Genomic DNA, 19,019 nt, shown 5'->3' on the forward strand with positions numbered 1-19,019 from the left:
TTTAAGATAACTCCAGATAACGTTTGATCCAGTCCTCGGTGCAGCGGTCCGTCACGCCGGAACCCTCGCCGTTGAGCGATTCGACCAGACGGCCGATGCACACCGAAGGGTCGGTCTCCTCCTGGACCACCAGGAGGCACAGCCGCACCATGGCACGGAAACTTCCAGAGCAACTCACGGTGCCAGAGGTGGTGTGTGATAATGGCGACACAGGTCTGGAAAATGATGAGAAATTACCGTTAGCATAACGCCAGAGACCGGCATCCAAAACTGGCGTGTAGATTCACCTTTGACCTCAGCCATTTCACATAGAGATAGACCTTTCTTTTGAAACGTCACAGCCCGAGTTTTTGCCAACCCAGATTGGAAAACTATGGAAAGCCATAAGTGCAAATCAAGAAAATATCGCTATTTTTTGTAACAATGTAACCAAATTTTGTGATTTTCTTTAAAAACAAAACAGCTAATTATGAGAGGTATTTTATTTCATTGGAAGTTTGCAGAAAATGTTGAATTTCGTAAAACATGTGTCTTTACAATTTAGTGTTTTACTAGCATTCGGCCGACCATACCAACCAAGGCGGGTTGTTTATCAACAAAAGAAAGGTTTATATATGCAATCAAATTCTATTGCAGATTTGAGTTGGACAGCTAGCTCATGTCACTGCACTTTTATCAAAATGATTTCATTGTATCCAATGGAATTACTGGATCTAGCGGCAGGGACCTGTCTTATCCTTGCGGATCATGTCAGGGGTCGATTTCACAAAGAGTTAGGACTGGTCCTATCTTAGGACCAGTCCTAGGAGATATTAAAAACGTATGACTAGTCCTTAGTTAGGACGAGTAACTCGTCCTAACTAAGACTAGTCCTAACTCTTTGTGAAATCAACCGCAGGTCCTACATAGCCAGTCACTGATGAAAACAATTGTTAAGAGCAAACCACCTTTCAACTCCTCGGGAAAAATCTAATCATTATTTTTGTTATACTTACGTCAGATTGCCCTGTATTACCATTTCGACGGGGTAGTGGTCACTTACGCGTTTGGCCTGAAAACGAAACAAAACATAGGTGTACTTCGCAAGAAAACAGTTTAATATTCTTCACACTCCGATGGTACAGCGCTATTAATCGCATACAACATAATTCAGTTATTGCCTCGCACTGTGCACAGTCAACGGACATTACACAAAATATTACGAAACGTGTACTTAGAGCCATTATAATACACTTTCGGAACAGAAAAAAAAAGTTCACGGACTTACAAACAACTTACAGGGTTCATAGAAGGTAATGGTGAAAGACTTCTCTTGAAATATTATTCCATGAAATGTTTTACTTTTTGAACAAACATTAAAACAATATCAATGTGCGGAAACAAGGGTGTGTTTTCCCGTTATTTTGTCCATACTCCGATGACCAGTTGAGCCTAAATTTTCACAGGTTTGTTCATTTAAATAAGTTGTGATACACGAAGTGTGGGCATTTAGACAAATCTGTTTACCGAAAGTGTCCAATGGCTTTAAGTGTTATTGTTTGTACATGGTTGTTTGTACGAGTGATATAATGTTGGGATCCAACAATAATTCATTTGTTTGTGGTTAATTAAATACCGTTTACCATTGTTGGATCTGCTCCTGCAATATACAATTAATAAATAGAAGCTCCAAACTTTCTGAAAACTCATACAAAGTCTATTTAACAATTAAATTTTGATTTTAAATTGGTCGATAAATAAACCCAGTGTCTCATGGTAATCTGCCCACCGGAGATTCCTACCCTCTACGGAAGGCTGAAGGAGGTTGAATCAAAAGAGGGCGCTATCAGGAGAAGTTTGTACACAGTTCACCGTGTGGGCGGAGGGACACATATTCAGAGGGGGACAGAATCTCCTGCCACAGTCCAGCTGAATTCGCTTTCACAATTTTTTCTAAAACTACACACCGAACACTATACCAACATAATTAATTAAAAATCCTGACATATGTTGTAATTCTGATCGAGATAATAACAATATGAAATGATTTAATGTGTCTGTTACATACCTCGACGTGACTCAAACCATATTTCTCATCGAAGTGAAAAACACCCGTTCTTCCCGGTACAATGTTTTCATTGAGTTCGTCTCCAGCAATAACCAACCTAAAATGGATGGAGCAAAATCCGTCAGAAGATGGGTGTCATTGTGTCCTTTTATGTATTTGGTTGATTATTTTTAAGACTATGATATATTAATGTGACATTGCAGTTTACGTAATAAACAAAGTACAACAGATAATCTAAAAAAAAGTACTAACAACTTTTTAAATCTCATGCTTAAAGGGAGAGGACACTATTGGTAATAACTCAAAATAATCAGTAGCATAAACCTTACTTGTATTGGTAACGAGTCATAGGGAGAGGTTGATTGTATAAAACATTGTGAGATACGACTCCCTCTGATGTAACGTACTTTTCGAGAAAATAGTGATTTTCCAAGAAGTTGATTTTGAGGTCTCGAAATCAAACATCTTCAGCACACAACTTCGTGTGACAAGGTTTTTCTTCTTTATTATCTCGCCACTTCGACGACCAATATTAAGCTCAAACTTTCACAGGTTTGTTATTTTGTGCATACTGGGGTTGAGTTTATACGCCAAGTGAGAAGACTGGTGTTTGACAATAGTGCCCAGTGTCATTAAGATTTTGAAACGATCATCGTACCAGTTTGTATTTGACAAAATCGTCACAAATTGATTGTACAGCATGCGTTCGTGAGTACTACCCGAGTAACGTTTTGTTGGTGGCCTAGTCGAGTACTTCTAGAGTACCATCATACCGGTACTCGAATAGTATACTCGATTACAAATACACACAAAACAATTCTATCGAGTACCATCAAAATGGTACTCTCAGTAGTACTCGAGTAAGAGTTCCTAGTTGGTACTCCATGTATTCTCACTTGGTGTATCTCAACATGCATAAAATAACAATCTGTTCAAATTTTGGCTTAATTGGTTTATCGAGATACACCAACTGTGAAGACTAGTCTTTGACAATTACCAATAGTGTCCACTGCCTTTAATACAACATTTGTGTGCTTTGCCTAAAAGGGGCTTCAGGCCTGAAGTGTGAATAGGTTTTCTCGGTCAATTTTGGAAAATGATTTAAATGGTTTATCGATGTTGCAAGAAAAAAAAAGAAAAAAAACATCCTTTGTTTAAAGGCAGTGGACACTATTGGTAATTACTCAAAGTAATTATTAGCGTAAAACCTTTCTTGGTGACGAGTAATGGGGAGAGGTTGATGGTATAAAACATTGTGAGAAATGACTCCCTCTGAAGTGCCATAGTTTTCGAGAAAGAAGTAATTTTCCACGAATTTGATTTCGAGACCTCAAGTTTAGAACATGAGGTCTCGAAATCAGCTAACTAAACGCACACAACTTTGTGTGACAAGGGTATTTTTTCTTTCATTATTATCTCGCAAGTTCGATGACCGATTGAGCTCAAATTTTCACAGGTTTGTTATTTTATGTACATGTTGAGATACACCAACTGTGAAGACTAGTCTTTGACAATTACCAATAGTGTCCACTGCCTTTAATACAACATTTGTGTGCTTTGCCTAAAAGGGGCTTCAGGCCTGAAGTGTGAATAGGTTTTCTCGGTCAATTTTGGAAAATGAGCAGCCAATTTAACAACCAAGCTATTCTATTTCGCGCAAAATCGAATGATACTCAAAAGGGTCATTTGATTTCGTTTTGGGGTTAGTCAAATGTAATGTTGCGTCATTCAAATTAACAAAATAATCATTCAATTTAACAATTTATCAAAGCAGCATTCAAATTCGCAGACGCTTTTTGAGGCGTGTGTGTCACGAAAAAAGAATGACGCTACGCTAAATTGAACAGAGTGCTAAAGGAATTTGAATTCTGAATTTGAAACGCAGTAACGACTGGAGAGGCAAAACAGCTTTAACTCGAACGCATGAAAATGAAATTGACTGCTCATGTGCCGAATTTGACCGAGAAAACCTATATTATTTGAGTGAGAAATAACTTCTTTCTCAAAGACTATACGTTACTTCAGAGGGAGCCGTTTCTCACAATGTGTTTAACTATCAACAGCTCTGCATTATTTGTTACCCAGTTAGTTTATCCTGAAATATCTTTTGATTTACCAAAAGTGCCCATGTGCCTCTGACATGTTTCAAGTGTTAGTGTCTTACCGGTCATATGGGCAACTTGAAATTGCCACTGTGGTATCCAAGTCATCGGGAGTAATCCAGTTGAATCGTGTGTCCGTACGCAGTAGTAAGTCTTGGAACTCACCCCTATTCACGTAGCTACAACCCGCATTCAAATCGCCGCCGATGATGACGTTCTAAAAAGACGAAACAAGCTAGATACGTGAAAACTTCCCCTGTTTTACGTAACCTCTTATGGCTTTAAATCATTGTGCTCATTATGGCCATGGTCCCGTTGAAACTGAAAACAAACACGAGAAATGGAGAGAAATCGCGAGATGCGAGATATATTTAGATTCTCCTCCTAGCGCCACAGTCTCCCCCACCTCGCCACCATCAACGACACGTTGGGTGCGCCCTCCAGAGTCCGTTCACCTCCCACTGTGAGTTTCAGCGGGTCATAATAGCCTGAACATTAATCCATGTTTTTGATCTCGAGGCCGGTGTCGCATGCAATGTCCTAAAGTTCGGCCGTTTGGTATTCGCTGCAATCATAAAATACGTGAGTATTCATGCTACGTAGGTTCAGTGCATGCACGCTCGATTACGCGCGCACTGCTGGCACATACATGTACAGTCATTAGCCCCGGACACGATTGCATATGCAAAAGTGTCCGGAGCGGACAGTTTTGCATGGCGGACACAATTTGCACATACACCGGCCTCCCCTTCCACTTGGCCTCGGAGATCATTTACTCGGACTCGGCTTTAAGGTTGTGGACTCGACTACAATGTTGCTGAACACCTCACGGCACACTTCGAGGCCCGTGAATTACGCCAGAGATCTGCTGTTGAGCCCACGTACATAATCACCTCTGACCTCGCATCAATTCACATGGCTCTCATGGTTATGTAGATTCAGTATACAGTTGTTGCAAGCTGTGACGGGATCCATGGGGTTTTGTACACTCGAGGGGGAAAATGGAACCCGAGGCGAAGCTGGGGGTGCCTTTTTCCCTCGAGGGTGTACAAAACCCATGGACCCCAGTCACAACGTGCAACGATTGTTTTGTTATACCTTTGAATAATTGTTATCCCTCTTCTCGAAGTTCTGTTGTCATCTTCAAACATTATTACGACGGACTATTCATTGTTTAATAAGCAGACGAACGAGAAACAATTCCTTTGAACCCGCGGTTGTTTCGTACACAGCGCGAAACGTACACCGGTGTGCATCACTTTTCATGCTACCCGGCCCGTCGAGCCATGTAACATGCGTTTTTGTTGCGCGTCACATGATTGGTTCTCGACCAATCAAACTTCACACAACTACATTTGATGTACGTGTTTACATACAAAGCCAACACCTGTCCTCCCCATTACTCGTTACCAGGTGAGGTTTTATGCTGATAATTATTAGTGTCCACTGTAGTGGTCACTATTGGTAATTACTCAAAATAATCATTAGGAAGCATAAAATCTTATTTGGTAACGAGTAATGGAGAGCTGTTGATAGTATAACATACTTTGAGAAATGGCTCCCTCTGAAGTTACATAGTTTTCGAGAAAGAAGTAATTTTCGACGAATTTGATTTCGAGACCTCAGATTTAGAATTTAAGGTTTCGAATTCAATCTGAAAGCACACAACTTCGTGCGTCAAGGGTGTTTTTTCTTTCATTGTTTTCTCGCAACTTCGACGACCGATTGAGCGAAATGTTCACAGGTTTGTCACTTTATGCATAATTATGTTGAGATACACCAAGTGAGAAGACTGGTCTTTAACAATATTACCATTAGTGATCATTGTCTTTAAAGCTAAAGCAGCTCCATGAAATTAAAGCCAATTCTATAACACACTTGGTAGTACACATCCCGCCACCCCGCAAACTACCCTTCGCATTGTATTACCTTCTGTGTATATCTGTTTACGAAGTCATCGTAAACTTCCACTAGTCGGCTGATTTCTTCGGGAGATTGTTGTGGCTTGGTATGAATACCAATCATCGCAAATCTGTCCACAGCTGGCAAACGAATGGGATAAACAATTCATTAACAAAATAAACACAAAACCATTAGTATTTCACTTTTACTGGTATAAATTATATACTTCTGCAAAATGATAAAACAAATGTAAAAATCACAGTTTGTTTTACCAAATTTCGTAAATTTACATGTAAAGGGTTCACACGCGTAAAAAAGGGACGAATTCCGTAAATTTACAGAAATTATTGTTAATCTGTTTGTTAAAACACATGAGAATTGTTTCTGAGTAAGTTTTGGGTAATTTTACTAAACTTGCTGTATATTTAATGACGATGCGATGCGATAGCCATAGGGGCAATTTCGATGTATACACACGGCCTAATGTCGTGGGTTCGAGTTGTAGACCTTTATAATGCTTTAATAATAATAATAATAACACTTCGGGCAAAACATTCACACATTTAGGTACACATTAAAAATATATTAAAAACTTAAGTTAAAGGGTCAGTGTACTTTTTTTATAACACAAAACACATATTAAACTTAGGCCTAAACGGTTTGAAGAGAATGGTGGTCATAGAAAGCTTCCCTTAAAGACAGTGGACACTATTGGTAATTGTCAAAGACCAGTCTTCTCACTTGATGCATCTCAACATATGCATAAAATAACAAACCTGTGAAAATTTGAGCTCAATTGGTCGTCGAAGTTGACCTAGTTTTTTCATTTTTTGGACCATCACAGATTATTAATCTACTTTGGACATGCAGTCCCTCTGAAGACTTTTGTACGAATGTTCTGACATAGAATTAAAAAAATTCATGAATAAATTAAGTATAATTGTAATTCTTACCTGTTGTTGGAGACTCGAAATATGCGATAAATGGTTCCCGCTCAAACACATCGCCCCTCTCATCATTGTACACGTAACTTGTAATCAGAGTCAATTTACTTGATCTGAAAATTAAAAAATAATAGCAAACATATTTCTGAAGAATGAAAATAAGACTGAAAGTTTTCATACAGTCACTACCTACAGAAACTATACCATACAGAAGTCACTGATGAACTTGGTCGGCCTGTACTCATCCAAGGTTTTTTTTATCCATGAGTGCTGCCATATAAATAAGGGAAACATAGTGTGGTGAAGAGGTTTTTAACTAGTGGTTTAAACTCGCCGAGGCCGGGTTCTTGATAATTTTACCGAGACGATGTCGAGGTAAATTATCAAGAACCAAGCCTCATAATTTTACCGAGACGAAGTCGAGGTAAATTATCAAGAACCAAGCCTCGGTGGGTTTAAACCACTATAGTTGAAAACCGGTTCAACACACTTTTATTTCGATTCATAAATACCTTTTCGGTCAAAAAACATCAACACTTTTTGGTCAACAAGTAAAATAAATGCAAGTTTTTTTATAATTTATTCACTGATTTATTTCAACACAACACCCTTCCAGCTATGAAATGGTAAGTCCCTCGGGTAAACAACACCTTATAAGGGAATGCTGTGCGCGTCGCGCGTATCGCGTGATGTGGCACATTGTTCCAGCCGTTGCTCTCGACCAATAGGAAAGAGGAAATTGTCTTATAAGCACAGGTGCAAGCTCGCGTGTCACGCCCATGTTTCAACACTTTTTACTTGTTGTTATATCATCCGTTATAACACCCACACGTCATGTCCTCTCGACCAATCAGAATGGATAAACTGTCTTAGGGTAGCGACGAGTTCTTAACCGGCCATTTAAAACCGGCAGGGTCGTTGCCGTGTGATAAAGGCCCGAGCCGAAGGCAAGGGCCTTTATCGCACGGCAAGTCCCTGCAAGGTTTTAAACGGACGTTTAAGAACGAGTCACTACTCTTTTATTCCCATTCATAAATGCCCTTTTGTTAAAAAAAAAGCTAAAAAATACAATCATAGACACTTTGACAATTTTTTGTTGAAAATTTGAGGTTTGAAATATTGTTTTTCAAAAACTTTGTGAAGAATCTGTTTGATGCGCTTATATAAAAAGATTACGCGCTGTTACTAACAGCTATGAATCGCGTTCCGCGTTGTAATCTTGCGCGCGCGCGCTCGACACGCGGAAGCATGCCGGTTACAAACAGCTCCAGCTGGTCATTACCAACCGTTTAAACACCCCCACGTGACGCGCTCTCCACCAATAGGAGTAGACAAACTGTATGGGGTTATTTATGAATATTTAAACGATACCCTTAAAGCTTTAAGTTGTTAAACAATCTAACGTCACATCAATTTGTGATTGAATGCCGGTTCAAACTTGCTGTAAATGTGAATGCGAGTTGTCACGTCACAGCTCTGCCCTTGGAGCGAATGTCTGTGCTTCAACTGTTACGAATTATTCGTTGGGACTTGTGACGTCCAATGAATCGGGCTCTACTTTGTAAAATTATGTTTCCTTACCCCAGCTAATGACAGCTAATGCCCTTTTTCCTCGTGCGAAATCATCTGAGAAATGGGCGTGGTTTACGGTGAATGTACGTAACTATTTTCGAACAGGACCACGACCTTGTGTCATCGTTATAATATCAAAATGGGTGATGAGGTGTTACTGTTAAGAATTCTTACTTGTAGAAATAGGCATACTGCTCCTTGCTGTTGGTACGTCCCAGTCTTTTACTCACCACCATTTCGTACTTGTCACTTAGACCCCTGCAAACACAAATGCAATTTTTTAATTTTAATATCGTGAGTGTTTATCATGAACATGGAATTAGCTCCAAATTGCACGTTTCCCAATTATGTTTTCTTCTGAAGATGAGTAGGGTATACTGTTCGAGACGTCGAGACGAAACCCGCTCCTTTAAGAGCCAACACTCCCACGAAAGAGATAATATCCATGGTTGTACCCGCAAGTTTACTATTTTGTAGTTTCACACCATGCAAATATTTATCGTGACCAAACCATTTTTTTTTTAAGCAAGTCGCCCAAAACAAGGCTAAAAGCCACTCTAGGTTAAGGGCTACAAGAAGAAAACATAAACATGCAGAAACTCAGTGGAGCTAAAGGTAGTTGACATTCCTCTTAAAAGCTGCAGATCATAAGATGAAGGGTCGAGACATGCACCAGGCAAGGAGTTCCAAAGAGATGCAGAACGAGGGAAAAATCTACTGGAGTAGCTCTTTGATCTTCATCTCGGCACAGTTACAGTATAAGGATGAGAACAAGCAGAAAGCCTGGTCTCGCGCTCAAACACCCTGACAGTACCCGCAAGTTTACTATTTTATTTATTATAGGTTCACAGCATGCAAATGTTTATCGAGACAAAACCGGATCTTTTAAAAGCCAACACTAGAAGAGAACGTATGTATGGTTGTACCCGCAAGTTTACTATTATTTAAAGTTTCACACCATGCAAATGTTTTTCTTACTGAATACTGTTCGAAAAGTCGAGACCACAATGGCTCTTTAAAAAGCCAACACTCCCTCAAAAGAGATTTGTATATACCCGCAAGTTTACTTTTTGGTTTGTTATTTTATTGTATTATAGTTAGTTATAATTTACACAATGCAAAGCTTCAAACATCACGTAACGGCGCTGAACACTGCTCTATAGTTGCAAGGGTCGTGGGTTCGAATCCCACCGAGTAACATGCCTGTGATATATTTGTATACAGGACTCGGGAAAGTACTGAGTATACACCGATGCAAATTTAACATAATCTTATGCACTGAACACTGTTAGTAATTACTCAAAATAATTGTATGCGTTAAAACTTACTTAGTAACGAGCAATGAAGAGCTTTTGATAGTGTTGCACGTGGTGAGAAGTAACGTATATATTTTGAGAAAGAGGTAATTTCCCACTCAAATATACAAAGAGTACAGGCCTAAGCCTTTTATTATGCATCTGAAAGCACACACATTTCTTCAACAGGTGTGTCTTTCTTTCTCAATCTCTTTAACTTCGATGAGTACAAATCGCACTGTTTTTTATTGCATTAGTTGGGATAAACGCCAAAGGGGCAAACGACAAGTTGGTGCCACTTACGAGTTGACGGCATCCAAAAGTCGTCCTATGGCCGTCTGTGAACTGTCACGTATCTCCTGAATCAGCACCATATCATATCGCCTCAGAGTCTTCAGGAGAAAAATCATTATCATCAATCACAGAATGAAGATTATTATTATGATATTTATGTTATTTTTGTCTGTAACGTCCTAATGAAGTTTCGAAAAGCGGTTTAGAAACACTTCTGTCACTAGTTCGTCGCATTCGTCGTATTAAAAGTTAAAAGTTAAATCCACACTTAAGTTCAAAATGTGACAAAATAAGCAATATACATGTATTTAAGCGCGTAAAATGAAGAGGAAAGTGAATCATTCTATATGTAGACCAATGAGGAGTCATCAGGCTGCCAGATTAAACCACTGCTCGTAGAAGACAGCATAGAGAGACTACAAACAAGGAGACAATACAAACATGTTGTAACATTTAGTAAACATTACAATAAACATACTGGGTTGATGTGAGAGAAATGTATTTACTAGCAGGGCTATTAAAGACATATGGACACAATTGGTAATTGTCACAGACCAGTCTTCTCACTTGGTGTATCTCAACATATATGCATAAAATAACAAACCTGTGAAAATTTGAGCTCAATATTGGTCGTCGAAGTTGCGAGATAATAACAAAACAAAACACCCTTGTCGCACAAAGTTGTGTGCTTCCGCAGATGCTTGATTTCGAGATTTCAAATTCTAAATCTCAGGTCTCAAATTCAGATTCGTGGAAAATTAATTATTTTTTTGAAAACTACGTCACTTCAGATGGAGCCGTTTCGTGACAATGTTTTATACTATTAACAGCTCCCCATTACTCGTTCTAGTAATTTTTTATGCTAATAATTATTATGAGTAATTATCAATGGCTTACGACAAGACCTTGTAAAATAATTATGTATTATTTTAGCGACGAGTGTTTAGTATGAAGATAGCGAGTTATAATACAGGAAGTACCTGGCCAGATTTGTTTAATAAGCCTTTTTAAAATATGGCGGAAACAATGCTACAACACTATAAGGTTTGAGTAAATTTGTGTATAATACACCCAAGCCACACAGTACATTCCTATCAAGTCGGCCATACCTCAAAAAGGCCTATAGTGTCTTGCCTCACCTTGCACCACTGGGGCCCGTGGTTCGAACCCCGCCGAGGGCGCCAAGTTGATTGGTCTTTTAGTTACTACTTGACTGAGTGGGTTTCTTTTTATCTGTTTTTTCCCCCTCTAGAGCAACAATTGCAATAAATTCAATTCAATTCAATTCAAAGTAGCAAGTTGTTGTCAAAAGTTGCTACAAATATTTACCTTCACCAGTACTTCGACAATTTCCACCTTACTAATTTTGTGTAGCCCAAGTGCTTGGATGTTGAACGCTCCGATCATCAACGAACCATCGTCGTCGGCGTTCGCGTTTGTTGTTACCGCCGAAACAGTAGTCAGCGTTGAGGGCGCTACCATTAGAAGCAAACTTTGTTGGATGAAAACAACACACAGGACAGCACCGAGCGGAACTTGACGTGTCTTCATGTTGATTCTCCAGATTGTAATCTCACTGATGAGTTGTAAATGCTGGAGCCTTTGCAAAAAGGTATTACTTCTAAATGAGTTAAATGCAGACGACCAGTTTTAGGGTTAATCCTTGTTGGTCATGTACACCGAACACACGCTATTATTATGAGAGGTTATAATATTTATGAGTACACCCCTTCAGTACACGTACGATATAGTTTACTAACGTGGTGATACCAGGGCCTAATTCCATAGCGCTGCTTAACGGTATTAAGCAAATTTGCGCGCTTACTGTAGCAGAAAAATGTGCTTAAGCCTTAGCGTATATTTTCACAGGTTAGCAAAGAAAATTGGGCGGATATATTGCGTGTTTACCGTGGATTTGCATTGTGACGTCATTTATTTTCGTGCGGTAAGCACCGGAAGGTAAGCATGCCTTTTCGTGTGCTTACGGTTAGCAGCGCTATGAAATAGAAATTTCTCACACAACTTTCAAGATTCGAATCGACAACACCTCCACGCAGTTTTTCCTTCACAATTTCTACAATATTTCACACAATTTTCAACGAAGATGCAGCTGATGAGGAGGGTCTAAACCAGGTAGCCGATGACCGGTATTTATATAGTCGGCAAGTAGCGCCAAGCGGCGGCAAGTTCAAACCAATTTGGCGACCTTTGGCACAAACTAATCACCAAGTGGCGCAAAGTAGCCGTCTATTGTCGCGAATGGCGCCAACAGGGTGAATTTTGGAATCAAATGGCCGTGTAATGGCGCGAACTGCGCGAACTGGCGCAAACTGGCGCAACATTTTAGAGCAAGCCGGTGGCATTTGGCGCACGCCACATGGCACCCAGTTTATTCCACCTGGCGACACATGCCGAGCTGACATTAACTCGGCAATCACATAATCTTTGGCGCGAACTGGCACCAAATGGCGCTGGCCCAGTGGAGTCCTAGCAATACGAAGGAGGTGGAAACATACAGAGCTCAAGCACTCGGAAGGAAACGGATAAGTTTTACAGGGTTTCTTACTTTATTACGCCTTTTAACCAAAAAGATATTTATGAATGGGAATCAAAGTGTGTTGAATCGGTTTTCAACTAGTGGTTTAAACCCGCCGAGGCCAGGGGTCGATTTCACAAAGAGTTAGGACTAGTCTTATCTCGAGTAAGGACGAGTTTATACTCGATTTACCCACATTTTTGTACTCAATTGTACAATCCCGTGCTCATGGTGTATTACTTAAAGGTATGATACATCATTGCTTTTGGTTCTGGAAACAATGAGTTCATTCCAATTCCAGTCGTCTAGTTTTCAAAATATTTTGGTAATTACCAAAGCTGTATCGTACCTTTAACATATAGTTATTTTCCACTTTTTAAAATACAAGACCATTGGAGTAATTATACTATTGTAATAAGCCATTCCAATAGGAGACTTTCCAACGCTAGGTGGCAGCAGACATACCGGGTAAATTTCCATTGTTTACGTAGTTCTGAACATGCGCATAATTCTGAGAACAATGGATTTACCCGGTAAGTCTGCTGCCCTCTATCGTCCCAGAAAGTCTCCCATTACGGTCAGTTTCCACTTTTTCAAATACGGTCCCATGGCAGTAATAGCAACGTGTAATATACCGTACAAATCACGGCACTCTGTAACCTCGTGTACGGTTTTACACCGTATTGACAGCCTTATCACCGTAAAAATCACGCCACACCGTAACTTCATGTACGGTTTGCACCGTATATTCACAGCTTTCTCATCGTAAAAATCACGGCACACCATACCTTCATGTACGCTTCGCACCGTATATTGACAGCTTTCTCACCGTGAAAATCACGGCACACCGTAACTTCGTGTACGGCACACCGTAACTTCGTGTACGGTTTACACCGTAAACTGACAGCTTTCTCACCGTGAAAATCACGGCACACCGTAACTGCGTGTACGGCTTGCAACGTAAAAATTACGGGAATCGGTTGGCATCTCGCTGCACAACCGATTCCCGTAAATTTTACGGGAATTTGTTTACAGTGTAGTTTGAAGACATTGGACACTATACGTAATTGTCAAAGATCAGTCTTCTCACTTGGTGTATCTCAACATATGCATGAAATTTGAACATTGGTCATCGAAGTTGCGAGGTAATAATGAAAGAAAAAAACCTCGTCACACGAAGCTGTATGCTTTCAGATGCTAGATCTCGGGACTTCAAGATCTAATTCTGATGTCTCGAAATCAAATTCATAAAGAATTACGTCTCTTTCGAAAACTACGTCACTTCAGAGGGAACCGTTTCTCACATTGTTTTATTTTACCAACAGCTACCATCTAATACCAAGCATAAGATGCTATGCTAGTAATTATTTTGACTAATTACAAACAGTGTCCATCACTGCCTTCAAGTAACAATTGACCGCCCTTCCCGTTTTGTTCTCCCAGGCCACCTCCAATGCGTTATTATCGTACTAAAGGCAGTGGACACTATTACAATTTCTGAACAAAGTGCCCACATAATGGGTTAATTCTGACAGTCTACCAAAAATACCAATAGTTAATTTCAACCCGCACTTATAATCTGACACGTGATAATTATTCAACGGACACAAAGTACGTCATTAAAATTGCTGCCGCAAATGCAACTGAAAAGGGTCATTCGATTTCGTTTTATGATTATTCAAATGTAATCTTGCGTCATGCGATTTAACCAAAAAAAATCATTCAATTTACTATTCATCAAAGCAACATTCAAATTCACACAGAGCTTCTTGAGGCGTGTGATTAGTTAATTCAAATTCATTTTGGGTAGTCGTTTCTGGAATTTGTGCAACCTAAAAAACGTTTGGTTGAAAGATTGAGGAAGAAACATCATAAACATGAAAATTATCTTAATTGGAAAAACGCAAATATAGGTTTTCTCTGTCAATTTCGGCAAATGAGCAGTCAATTATTTAAACCACCAAGCTATTCTATTTCGCGCGAAATCGAATGCTACTGAAAAAGGTAATTCAATTTCGTTTTATGATTAGTCAAAATGTAATGTTGTGTCGCTCGATTTAACAAAAGAATCATTCAATTTAACAATTCATCAAAGCAGCATCCAAATTCACAGACGCTTCTTGAGGCGTGTGTGTCACGAAAAAGAATGACAATACGCTAAATTGAACAGAGTGCTAAAGGAATTTGACTCAACTCAAAACGTAATTGAATGGCCGAATTCTGAATTTGAAACGCAGTAACAACTGGAGAGGCAAAACAGCTTTAATTCGAACGCATGAACATGAAATCGGCTGCTCATTTTCTGAATTTGACCGAGAAAACCTATAATAACCCAATTCAAATACAATACAAAATTAGGTATTGGTCATCAGTTGACCAATAAAGATCCCGACTAAAGTGGTCAGAAAACCAAAAAAGATCTAACTTAAAGGCAGTGGACACAATTGGTATAATTACCAAAAATAATTATTATTCTGAAACCTTTCTTGATTACGAGTAATGAGGAGCTGTTGATTGTATAAAACATTGTTAGAAACATCTATCTCTGAAGTGACGTAGTTTTCGAGAAAGAAGTAATTTTCCACGAATTCGATTTCGAGACCTCAGATTTAGAATTTTGAGGTCTCGAAATCAAGCATCTGAAAGCATACAACTTCTTGTGACCATGGGGCGTCAATGGTATTTTTTCTTTCATTAATATCTCGCAACTTCGACGACCGATTGAGCTCAAATTTTCACAGACTTTTTATTTTATGCATGTTGAGATACACCAACTGTGAACAATAGTCTTTGACAGCTACCAATAGTGTCCAGTGTCTTTAAAACAGAAACAGATAAAATAAAGAGTTCAAAGAATTCAAACCATCATAGGGCCCGATGTAAAGTCTGCTGGGACCATACACAAAGAAAATGAGGTTCGCTTGAATTAAAGTGAAGGTACGAAACAGTTATCGAGTGCAGTTTATTTGTTTGTTTGTATTTCTTTAGTCGTACTAATCTGAATTCCCATTTTATATTTTTTTGTGACAGTTTTTATTTAGGCCCTACTAAAACTTTACTTTATGAAATTTTATTTAGTGTCCCGTTTCCCCCAATTATTTGGATCAAGATGGGACGCATGCATTGTATCGAAGACGTGTCAGCTAACTATCAGATTGGCGTATTAAATATAATAATGCATGGGATAAATAGGGTCAAATTGGGGCAAGATTGGACAACAAAACGAATGACCATTACCAGAACCGTCAGTCTTTAGAGGGACGAGTTTGGTGAGTTAAAATTGGTTTAAACAAAAAATTAATACAAAAAAATAATAATAGCCCTTTGAAGAATTGTATTTTAACAATGTAAATTGTGCCAAATTTCCCCAACCGTTCATAATTCATAATAACCTGATGAGAAATTGTCCCGTTTTACTCCGTTTTCCCCGTAAATAAACCGCTTGGGCAGTACAAAAAGCATCTACATATAAAATATTTCTGCATTCAGTCGGTCTGTGTTGCTTTCAGCCGACACTGGTAACATTTCTGTACAAAGTGCCCACATATTGGGTAATTTCTGACAGTCTTTCAAAAATACCAATCATTAGTTTCAACATACACTTACAATCTGACGCGTGAAAATTATACAACGGACACGTCATTAAAATTGCTGCCGGCGAACCGTAAAAAAAATAGTAATAAAAACAGATATGGACGAAAATTTTATAGGGTGGGTTTGCCGGAAATAATTTGCCCATGTCCCATCTTACCCCGTGTCCCATCTTCCCCTATTGTACCCTTCTAACGGTTTTCCAAATGGAAATAAAACCCAGTATTTAGTGACTTGGTTTGTTTTTATAAAAATTGTAGGCACATGTAATCTGATAAATAAAATAAATGTTTAAGCCCTAACGATATTATTTTGTCAGAAAAATTAACTTTCACACTTTAGCGCTTCAAATAAGTACATACACGTATTTACCTATGTGACACAAGATAATGTCCCCAATATGGCGAACTGTGTATCAAAGTTTCTTTTGAACCAACCTCCTTGCTAAATGTACCTCATGGGAACAGAATCTGTTGGAAAGGAGAACGCGGGCGCACCTTCTTAAGAACCCCTTGTTATGCCTTTTGCTACTTTTGACAAAATAGACGCACGATATACAAATACCAAAGTTTTGTTGTTGAAGTAAGTTATACACAATTGGTTAATACATACCGTACGATCTCTCAGTGATGTTGTGCACACAGTCAGGTCCCGTAATGTAGATCTGTTCTTTATAGTTTGCTCTGGCGCTCCCATTCAAAATGGCTCGCGAAGCTGCTGCTTAAGCTTATATAGCACATCTTTCCACTTTTTTTATATACTAAAATAGCTTTTTGATAACACTATAGTTTCCATGTAGTGTTACGTGCATCTGTGTGGTTAGTCTTGGTACAAGACGTCGCTGTCTTTACTCGTAAACGTAATGTGACGGCCTTCGCAGTCTTGGTCCAAGACGTAAGTGCTCGATATTGGGTCTTCTCTTTTACTGCCTGTCCTCCTTTTTTATAACTTGATGTATCCCCCTTTTTACTGTTTTCCAATCCAAATGTATATATTTATATATTTAATGTTTTTATCCTTTATAAGAGTTTTATCCTTTACGTATACATTTTTTGTATTTTTGTATTTTTATGTTAATTGCCAAATAAATTATAATAATAATACTACTAATAATAATAATAAAGCGCACCCTCTTACTGTATAATTTAACCCGCTTGACTGGCGATACGTCTTGGAAATCCTGCAGCGATGAGTGCACTGTGGGCGTTGCCGTTAGATGTAAATAGGGCCGTTGTCATATTTGCGTGAAGATCATTCAAATATGTATGAAAAAACAGCATGAAGTTGGGCCGGCCACGGTCAAGAGTTGTGGACAAGTCGTTTTTTGTAATGGTCTGCCGCGGTGAGATAGTCGAGTTGTGGCGGTGCTCTCGCGAGATCACTGCTCTCGCGCGAACTGCTAGTTGCCGGCTTCTACTCCCCATTGAATGTGACCGTAGTCGTGAGAGCAGTAGTCTCGCGGGGCCAGCAGTCTCGCGAGAATACCGCAGGAATCGCGGGGAGATTCGGAATGGAGTCGGAACGATATAACAGCGACAGAAATTTAAGGACTTGACCACAAGTCTAGCCGGCCACGGTCGGACGTACGAACGCGTATGACGACCTACTATTCATGATATTGGCCTGGTTTGCCGAACCATATGGCCAAACAAACGATAGGTCTATTCAGGGATTTGAATTCTACAACTCTTTTTCCCAGAAGACCAACTAATAAATTGTCGTTAAAGGCAGTGTACACGTTTGGTACTTGTCAAGGACGCGTATCCCCACTTGGTGTATCCCATCACATCATAAGCATAAAAATAACAAGCCTATGGGCTCAATTTTTGGTCATCGAAGTTGCAAGAAAATGATGAAAGAACGAACACCTTCGTTGGACGAATTGTGTGCTTTCAGAAAGGAATAAAAGACTTCTAGCTAGAAGTATTTTATTGTTTTAGTGAGAAATTACCCATTTCTCAAAAACTACGTTACTTCAGAGGGAGTCGTTTTTCACAATGTTTTATACTATCAACAGCTCGCCAATCGTTACCAAATAATTTTTTAAGTTAATATTTGTTTTGAGTAATTACCAAACGTGTTCCTTCCCTTCAAACAGAATATCGTTGATTGTGTGACGTCTGGCCACGGAGGAAGAACAAAAATGATTGCATTTTCGTTATCACACTTGTCTGTTTGTTTCATACTTCCCCCGAATGATCAGTGGTGTGGACAGATCACAGACGAGCACCATGTACAACATTTGTCGTTCACGCACTGACTTTGTACATGTGTAACTTAAGGCAGTGGACACTATTGGTAATTACTCCAAATATTTATTAGCATAAAAACTTTACTTGGTAATGAGTAATGGGGAGAGGTTGATGGTATAAAACATTGTGAGAAACGGCTCCCTCTGAAGTGACGTAGTTTTCGAGAAAGAAGTAATTTTCCACAGTTCAATTAAAATTATTTCTAAAGGGCCAACACAAGCTACTTGTTCTTCAAATTTATTTCTAAATTGTAAAACACAAATTTTTCACAGCACTGTGATTATAAAAATGGTGAAGTTCGATCAAGTTAAACAAAAAATACCCCATATCTAAGCCTGGACGACTAGTGAACTTTTTCACTCAACTATTCGCGCCTCAAATAGTTGCGATTTCAACACTAGTCGCGAATGTTGAATGCCCAAAATGCACTGTGGCATAGTGTTTGCTGCAAGCGCAATAAAGTAAAATTTACGCTGAAAGGATT

The 19,019-nt window shown here is 39.1% G+C and overlaps 1 protein-coding gene across 1 annotated transcript; it reads right to left on the minus strand.

Moving 5' to 3' along the window:
* Position 1: 1 nt before the first annotated feature.
* LOC117288057 (deoxyribonuclease-1-like) lies at positions 2-11,707 on the minus strand. Its single transcript, XM_033768749.1, has 9 exons — positions 11,486-11,707; positions 10,166-10,254; positions 8,742-8,825; positions 7,005-7,108; positions 6,079-6,191; positions 4,212-4,366; positions 2,048-2,144; positions 996-1,051; positions 2-215 (listed from the first exon to the last, which is right to left on the minus strand). The coding sequence occupies exons 1-9, from the start codon at positions 11,705-11,707 to the stop codon at positions 2-4; spliced, it is 1,134 nt and encodes a 377-aa protein (XP_033624640.1).
* Between the last annotated feature and the right edge of the window lie 7,312 nt (positions 11,708-19,019).

Source organism: Asterias rubens, chromosome 3 (assembly GCF_902459465.1).
Source record: "Asterias rubens chromosome 3, eAstRub1.3, whole genome shotgun sequence".
Taxonomy (NCBI): Eukaryota; Metazoa; Echinodermata; class Asteroidea; order Forcipulatida; family Asteriidae; genus Asterias; species Asterias rubens.

Bases quoted from the DNA above. Each gene is read 5' to 3' on its own strand.
- LOC117288057 (XM_033768749.1), bottom strand. From the start codon at position 11,707: ATGAAGACACGTCAAGTTCCGCTCGGTGCTGTCCTGTGTGTTGTTTTC. The intron at 10,255-11,485 runs GTAAATATTTGT...TTTCTCCTGAAG, and splicing joins TTGTCGAAGTACTGGTGAAG to ACTCTGAGGCGATATGATAT. The intron at 1,052-2,047 runs GTATGTAACAGA...TTTCGTTTTCAG, and splicing joins ATGGTTTGAGTCACGTCGAG to GCCAAACGCGTAAGTGACCA.